Source organism: Magallana gigas, chromosome 5, assembly GCF_963853765.1.
Source record: "Magallana gigas chromosome 5, xbMagGiga1.1, whole genome shotgun sequence".
NCBI lineage: Eukaryota > Metazoa > Mollusca > Bivalvia > Ostreida > Ostreidae > Magallana > Magallana gigas.
This window is the reverse complement of record NC_088857.1, coordinates 12,738,367-12,747,259: the sequence shown is the minus strand read 5'-3', so window position 1 is coordinate 12,747,259 and position 8,893 is coordinate 12,738,367. Positions and strand designations below refer to the sequence as shown.

The 8,893-nt window shown below is 35.6% G+C and overlaps 1 protein-coding gene across 5 annotated transcripts in view; it reads left to right on the top strand.

Annotated features, from left to right (window-relative positions):
• Positions 1-8,548, top strand: part of LOC105341391 (uncharacterized) — a 25,993-nt gene extending 17,445 nt beyond the window's left edge. For all 5 annotated transcript variants that reach the window (XM_034464336.2, XM_034464520.2, XM_011447905.4 and 2 more), the window contains 5 exons: positions 1-211; positions 1,577-1,695; positions 5,142-5,282; positions 5,717-5,896; positions 6,352-8,548. The exon at positions 1-211 is cut by the window's left edge and continues 1,316 nt beyond it. In XM_034464336.2, the coding sequence (XP_034320227.2) occupies positions 1-211; positions 1,577-1,695; positions 5,142-5,282; positions 5,717-5,896; positions 6,352-6,525 (825 nt within the window). In that variant the 3' untranslated portion in view covers positions 6,526-8,548. The remainder of the gene's footprint in view (positions 212-1,576; positions 1,696-5,141; positions 5,283-5,716; positions 5,897-6,351) is intronic.
• The last annotated feature ends 345 nt before the right edge of the window (positions 8,549-8,893 follow it).

Sequence of the window (8,893 nt, the reverse complement as noted above, 5' to 3'; positions counted from 1 at the left end):
TTCCCTCTTTTGCGAGATCTCATCATTGCAGATATGAACTTTTGTTCTCCGAGCTTTCCTTACCAACTTATTAGCAATCTACCTGCAGATTTCGACAAACTGTTGCAGAATTTTCTATCTCGAAACCCACCGGCAGGAACATATCAAGGCAATTTTGCCATAGAAAGTGTCATAATGGATGCCCTGAAATATGCTCACCACTGTCTTATAGGTAAGTACTGGATCAGTATTTTTACCTTGTGTTGATGTAGCAAGACTGCATCTGTACTGAAATTCCAATGCGAAGCAAAATCAAAGGAAATGAGAGATCCCATTCAAATATCTAAAGCTAACATTCTATCTTAATCTGTAAAATGCAATGTGCATTTTATGCCCATTAAAAGCCACATTGCTCATTTATCAGTAAACACAAATCCAATGAACGGCAATTACAGAACCCATTGGACTCAAAATTCTGATTGAGGCATTAGGATATTGTTTAAAATCGATGTCAAAAAGTAGCATGTCAACTGCTGTAGATTCACTTTTTGCAGCATTAAAATTGATACAACCATGCTAGATTTTAAGTCTAGGTATTGTTGCTTGTTTAAGCCAACACAATAGCATCAGATAGGGGCTTGTGATTCTCTGGAGGCTATAAAATTTTATTGTCGTCAAATTTTGTTTTTACTGGATAATTTAGCATAAATATAGCCCAGTAAAAAGATTTATGATCATAAAAATTCAGAATTTATGTCCCAGAGTAGACATTTAATTTGTCTTGTAGAGGAGGGATGATGGCTTGTAAAATTCCCGACAAAACATTTCAGTGATGAATATAGTACAATTTTTTCATCAGTCTTACGTTACCCTTCCACAATTCACAAGCCATTACTAGGTTAGAAAGTGGAATAACTAGAGGATGTAAGCAGTTTAATACTTTTCAAACGAGAATAATTGCCCTCCAATATATCTTGTGAAATCAAATAAATGTTTTGTGCACGATTTTTACCTGCTCAATGGATGAAATGCGACACAGAGGTGTTATCGGTACAGCGTTAGGAAATTTGACATTGATTTTCACTTTTTGTTGTTAGCTGACGTAATTTTTTTTTCAATGCTTGATATAAAGAACTTGAAGTATTCTATTGGGTAGATTGATCTTGAGGGGAGATAATAATGGGGGATATACTCCCTGACCCTGTGGTCTATACAAAACAGTATCGACAAATGGAAACTTAAAAGACGGCATCTCTTTTGTGTTGATACGCTACTTTTCTAATTATGAAATAGTTGGTCAGATTAAATTGATTGCTGGTACCTTTGATAAAGTTATTTTTTTTTTTACCTTTAGAGAGTATTAATTATTAAATCAGAATAACTTTTCACATTTAAATCATGTAGATTGTGATTTCAATGATTTCATTTATTATCCAAAAATTTATATATCTTTCAGAAATTATAGTGGTATTTTAACATATTCCTAACATCAGTTAATACTTTTTACTGATACAAATATAAGGGATGAAAGTGTACAGGTTTTAGATATCAAAATTCAGAAATATTTTAAATTGATTGCAATATTTTGCTTCATTAGAGAAAATTCGGGATAGACAAGAACAAGACAAAGTCACCAAGAGTACGTCCAAATCCCTGAGTGCAATCGAGGAGTTCTGTGAGAAGTTCGACCGCTCTGTGCGACAAAACATCATCAAGGTAACGTATCTGTACAACGCTAATGTTAATAAATTTATCTTGTGGAACAAAATGCATGCAAAAGGAAGAGAACCAATGATAAACAGAATTGTTGTTTTTCAAAGACATGTAAAGTAGGATGCCGAGACCTTGCTTCTTTGTTGGTTTGAAATACAATAGTTTTACGGGTTTCTTTCCTGTATAAAGCAGTTAGGAATCATATGATTTTTGCTGCATTACAAGACGTTACATCATATTTCTGTCGATATTAGGCTTAAATCTTGATCTTTTATTTCCCTGAAACTTGTCCTTGTCACTTAATGCTTTTAAATGAAGTATTGAGTTACTGCAAGGCATGACCTGTATGTGGTAAGCACTCCAATAACAAACTTTTCAAAACAGCAGTCGGGGTTCTGACTAAGTTTAATATTGGCGATCTGATATCTTTAAGTGGGCAAAATTTCACATGTAATTTCCCAACAAGAATAAAAAAATGTTGATGTAGAAAATAATGACAATTACAGCTTTAAGGTCTCTATTCAACCATTAACCATGAATACGAGAGAATTTTTGAAATACAATCCGTCCATTGAGTGAGGTTAGTCCTAGGGAGCCGGCTTTCCCTGGCCTGTTGATTCAGTGAAAATCTACTCCAGGTAGTGGAGGCCCGTATTGTTCATGCCAGTAGGGGGAAGGTGCTCCTGTTAACAGAAATGGTGAAAGGAACCAGTCAGCTTTTGTGTTGGAGATTGGAAGGGGCTGGGGGGAAAAGATTGACAAACTTTCCTTTTTCTGGATATGTCAAATACCCAAGTTCTTTAAATTCAAATATTTGAACAAAAAATAAAACTTTGCAACATATTGTAAAGCTGAAAGCCTTTTCTTTGTATCTGTGAGTGAATGTATTTATTTAAAAATCAAGTTAATCTTTTTAGAGATTTCAGTTTACAAGTGCAAAGAGTTTGAAATCCAAGTTGATCATTTACTTAGGTAATTAAGTTTCAAAATGTCCCAAAATGTAATCATTGCAGCTCTATAAAATCTGAGCAGTATTTGTACTAAGTATTACGAGTGTGGGTCGTGATCAGTATTGCCAATATCCACCGGTACAATGACAGAAATCCTGCTATTATTATCAGCAGGTTTATTTTTCTATGGGACTTTGTTCAGGTTTAGAAAAGTCTACCTGGAGCACGGCACAGGAAATGATTCATTCACCCCCGTATAGATTTAGATGTGGCCTAGATAGAAATTTGGCCACTATAATGAAAAAGTGCGTTGTTCAGTACATTCATTCTAGTGAAAAAGTACGCATTCATACATTTTACTTAAAGAGCAACTGCAAACGAAAACAAAGTGTAAGCTCATCTCGGCATATTGTTTCTGAAGAAGAAAAAACACATCTTTGAACTGTTATAGAATTAATAAATTGGAAAAAAGTCAAAATTGAACCCAAAATAAGAAGTTAGATCAGCTGATGTCATGTAGTGTGAGGGGGTGCAGAAAGCATGATTTGTATCACTGATGAAACCTAATCAGTTGATGGCTGTCTTGTTTACTATAAACACTGAAGTAGCAAACACAGGTCACATTAGGGGGGTCTCCATAACCCATTCTTTGCCCTACACGCAATTATGTCACCAAATATGATTTAAACCCCCCATCACCATAAATCTCCAAACTAGATTTTCTTGTCAAACTGAATGCTTGACTTGCCCAAAACACAGCCTGTCAATCAAATTGGTCGACAAGATGGGAATCCAAACATGCAAGTGCATTGTTTCTCTGTTTGTGTGGTCTATGTACGATGCTGACTTTCCCGCCCATTTCTGATACCATTCAACAGGAAAGAATTCAGCCATAGAATTTAATCAGACAAGTTCCCCTCCTTCAATTTGATTGAATTCTTTAACAAGTGGCTGTTTGGCTGTAGGGAAGGCGGAGAAGATTAAATAGGTCTGCTTGTGTTGGCTACTCTGCTATTAGTCCCTTTTTGAATGGGAAACACAAAATATTTCTGAATAAGGAGTGGTCTATGGACTGATATTAAGTACATTAAAAAACAGCATTGATTCAAACTGTTCAATCGGTAATAACTCAAAAGAAACATTCACATATCCAGTAATAGCCAGAGATTGTTGGCATTAAACCAAAATAAAACAGAGTTCAATGTAAAGGATACATCATAAAATTGGGTGGGTAGTGGAGTGCTATTTTTACTGCATCAGGTGGAAAAACTTAGCTGTATGCTCATTTAATGGGAGTTTGGATTTGCTTCTTTAGGGAAACTGGGGGTTTGGATATACTGGTAAAGATTGTCTGTAGATTCTTGCCTAATAGGGGTGGCCATAGATTTGAGAATGTGCTGAAATAGTTCAGAAATAGTTTGAAAGGATAATGATCTGCCAGGGTAAAGGCATCTTACATGATGATTAGAGCAAATGCCAAGAGTTTCTGATTTCTGTTTAAACCCTGCATGGCAAGATTCTTTACATATGGTTTTGCAAAACATCCTTTTAAAAAAGGATAAAAACGCCAGAGAAAAAAGCCAAGGCCCAGGTGCAGCGAACTTCCTGACATGCAACAGTGTATGTTTGTGTTAGAAAACGAATCTCAATTCAAAACACATGATTCAGTGCTTTGTTTGGGGTTCATTGAGAGTGGCATTAGAATAAGAGCAGTGTAGATACACCAAATTCACATCAGCCTGGAGCTGTCAGGCGCGGGGTTAAGAGTTATGCCCCTTTGGGTGATACCTTTAGCATGTTTCTGACTACCCTATATACTGCAGCATACATTAGATACACAATATTGTGTGTTAGGGGGTTTTTTCTTTGCAAGAGATGAAGCTCAAGATAAGTGAAGCATAACAATGTAGGTATCTGGTGTGCCTATTGCTGGATATATATTTTTTTTTTGCCTTGCTGCTAGGAAGTCTGACTGACATTCACACGACTAATTCTGTCCCGATAGTCATCTCCGCCTGGCCAGTTCAGTAAGAACCTGCCAAGGGGAACTAGGTTAGACATGACTACAGGGCCCCTGGCTGAGTCATGCACCTGCCCTGATAAGGTCTCCTTACAACAGAATGTATCCAAAGGGATTTTTTAATGAATAATCAGGAAAACAAACTTAACTCTTATCAGAAAATTAAAAAAAACCAAAAGCGATGTAGACTTTGCTAGATACAACATGAATGCAACACATTTTCTGCATGTGTTAAATGTCAGATGATGTACAAAATGCTAAAAGATGAGTACAATTATGAATTTTGAAAAACATTTCCTAATCATGTTTTGCCAGGCCTTGTTCAAACTACATACCGGTACCAGTAGGAAGGCAAAGCTAATTGGGCTGTAAAAGTCAGCCACATATGTAGTACAATATGTTTTGGATGATATTTTAGGCTGTTGGAAACCGAATTTCAGAAACGTTAATTAGCTGATACATTTTTTATTTTTTTTCAGCCGGCAACGTTTCAGCTGCCTAACCACAGCGGCGGGGTGAACCCCTCGTCTTTGGGCGGTCAGCCTATGGGAGGAAACATGACTCCCAACATGGGGACCCCTACAAAGGACCACAAATTCAGTGACATGGACGGCATGATGGTATTTAGTTAGCCAACTTGTTGATGTTCAGAATTGTTGAAAGAGTTTGCATAATTGTTATAAAACTTTTTTAGTAGGGGAGAAAAAAAATTAACCACTTAATTTACCAAAACAAAAAAGTTAACAAACTGCACACAAATAATTTTAAAGCAATGTATGACAGGTTATATAATAATATAGTCAGCAGTCGTAATTTATTATACAGACAAACGTTGGAGGTGATGTAAAGGTCTTTCTAGTTTAGAAATGCATACGTGAAAGAGTAATGAGCATGTGTTAAAGGTAGTCATTTATTAATAGCATAATGCTGGAGGGGAAAAAACAGAAAAAATTTTCAGCGACAACAAATTGTTTTCGGGGAGCTGAGAATTGATGTCCCTTTTAACCACATTTTTTTGTCCTGTTGTGATGAATTTTTATGCTGTGTATTTCAGATGCAAGGGTTGTTTGCCTCACCGAATGCGAAGAAGGGCTTGGATCTGGGCGCCATGTGTTCGCCACACTTCAAGTCCCTCAAGGATCTGGCAGACTGTAGCGACTCCACCAGTATCGTCAGTAGCAGCAGTAACCACGGAAAGTCCGAGTCCAAGAAACACCCCAGTCTACCCAAAGAGGTCATTACACTCTTACACATACCAAAATTTCAATTTGTTGATTATTTGGATGTTAACAGGGTTTTGTTTTTTTCATTCCGTTGACATCAATTTCACATGCCTGTACTTTCATAATAAAACACACACACACACAAGTTAGTGATGATTAGGGAGAAACAAGTATAAGTGATGTTTCTCAGTTTAGACATACCAGTAAAGCAAAGAGTATGCATATTTTCACTCATCAATGAAGACTGATAGACCAGAAATATTTCTTGAAGTGGATTCAGAAATTATTTTTTATATAAAACTAAGAAATCACATGAATTTTTAAAAATTCAGATTGTGTTTTTTTATCATCTTTTTAAAGAATTTTTCTGTTTTCAGTCTTTACAAATGACTTAATTCTAAGATATTTGTGCATCATATGAATGTACAACAGATCAATGTGATAAACCATGACATATATTTTACAGGCAGTAGCCATCATGTTGGAATGGTTGAGACAACACAAAGACAACCCATATCCCAACGATGACGAGAAGGCAATGTTGATTAAACAAACTGGACTCACTATTAATCAAATTAATTACTGGTTCACAAACGCTCGCAGAAGAATTCTACCAAAGTGGGCACAGCAGTGTAAATGAGGCTGCAGTCCGCCACTGATAGCTCAAACGTTGTCGTTCCAGCCAGGAAATTCATACATATCACCTAACAGTGCCTGAGGTTACGGTCCAAGGGGAGTAACTCTCACTGCGTCTGGCAAGCTAGTGTCGTCACAGGGAGCGGACAGGGACACACATCAGCATTTAGGAGAGGAGAGCAGTCTGGATATGTCAGAATTAAATGTGTTCATTGTCCATGACAGTTGTTGGTTAGTGCTTTGTATACAGATATCTTTTGGTATTGTTGTTATATCATGATGTTTAACGTAATATCAAAGCCATATTTTTGCTATGCATAGAAATTAGCATTGCATTTCTCAGCTGTGATTCTGGGTCGTCCTGCAAGGACCTTTTTTTTTTAAATTTCCATAAACTATTGTGTCCTAAGGACTTTACTGCATTTTATTTATTAGTAGAATTAGGGGGAAATTAAAAAAAAGAAAATGCAATTACCAAAACTAGGTGGAAACCAAACCAATTTGGGGCAATGATTTCTGTGCCTATGTAGATCGTGACACGGCTTTAGAATTGGATAAGGATATATTTATGATTACGTAACTTATATTTATATTTTATTAGCATGGACACAAACTCTAAGAGAAAGCTTTTAATTAAAGGACATCAAACTTTTTTTATATACTGGGTTTTTATGAATGATTTCTATCTGTTTTTTATAAAGATTTTTGTCACCCACTGAGACAAATTGTCAACTGGAGATCAAAGCTATTGAACTTGAAAAACAAAACAATACCTGTGCCAAATATGACTCCTGTTTGTCTTATATTGTCAGAGAATTTTGGTGCACTTTTGTAAAATGTAGGTTTAGCAATACAAATACTCAACTTAAGTATCAAGTGAAGTCTATTTTCGAGAACAGTATCTCTTTGTTTTAATCTCTGAGACAGTAAAGCTGATTCAGGAGACTTTCTTTGACTCTTCTTTCTCTCTTTCTGTACTATTCCCCAGAGTTATGGAACTTGGTACGTGTGTAACAAACCTACGTTGACCTGTTTGTCAGTGTAGCCATCTTGTATATAGTCTGTACAGTGACTCGTTACTATATTATGATGAAGTCATTTGTTTATCTTTCTGAGAGTTTTATTTGAAGCACAGTTTTATATTAATAGATACTTGAACCAAAGGGAAGAGATTCCATTGTTCAGTGTGTGTTTTGTAAGAATTTTTTTGTTTTAAAAAAAAGTATGATTTTATAGTTTTTTAACTGCAGTATTAATTGAGGTAGAATATTGTTTTCTATATTTTTATTTTGTTATATCTCAACATTGCTGTATTTCATCTCTTTCTTTTTTTTTCAATTATGTTCACAACAGCCTGAAATAAGATGGAATATATTTAGGATGTAAAAAATGGGTAAACATAATATGTATCTGATACCAAAGATTGATGCTTGAAACACATGAAATATGAGCTTTATGTGATGTAACCAATTTGTTTTGTCTTGAAACAGATGTCTCTTGGTATGGTAACAGCATATTGTTGATGTATTTGGTTGTAAATCGCTGAAATACCTCGCTGTAAAACAGAGAAGGACATATCATAAAAGTCTCTATCCACTGTCTTCTAAGAACTCTTAAATAATATTCATTCCAATGTTAACATTTCTAGAATTTATTCAAAGGAAAATGTAAGGACTATTTCTTTTAAAATAGTATGAAACCATTCTGCCTTCAAGCAAAAAAATATTTTTTATGTCAAAAATTAAGATGAACAAAATCTGTTTTTGTAATGAACTTTTATCTGTTGTTTTTAGCTGGTGGTTTAAACTTTTTACACTGTGCCTTGATCAAAAATCAAGTCTTTTACTCTTGGTGGTTTTTATCAACAACTGCATTTAAATTAGGTTGTATCCACGCAGCATGCAAGTAGAGGTGCCTTAACGTATGCTATATGTAGATGTGAAATCATGTTTACCAATTTGAGAATGCTTAGACTATTTCAACTTTTTTTTTACCTCATTAAAATTGTGATGTTGATTTTAATGAAATTTTGTTGTTTTTATACCCCCCTTAAACAATGTTTGTGGAGGGTAATAGGAATCACCTTGTCTGTCCATCTGTCTGTGCAAAATTTGTGTCCGGTCCAAATCTTTTTGTCCCCCGCAACGCAGAGCAGGGACATCGAAATGCCAGGCGTGCGTCCGTGTGTGTCCGTCACACTTTTTTGTAAGCGCTCTCATGCCTACAAATTTTGACGGATTTTCATTAAATTTATACCAAATGTTTATACCACTAATACCTTGGTCAAGTTCCTAAATCAGCCTTGGTCGATACTAGTATACTGCTTGACTGGCGGGGACCCAGGAATTCTATTCTTGTTTATGGAGAAACAT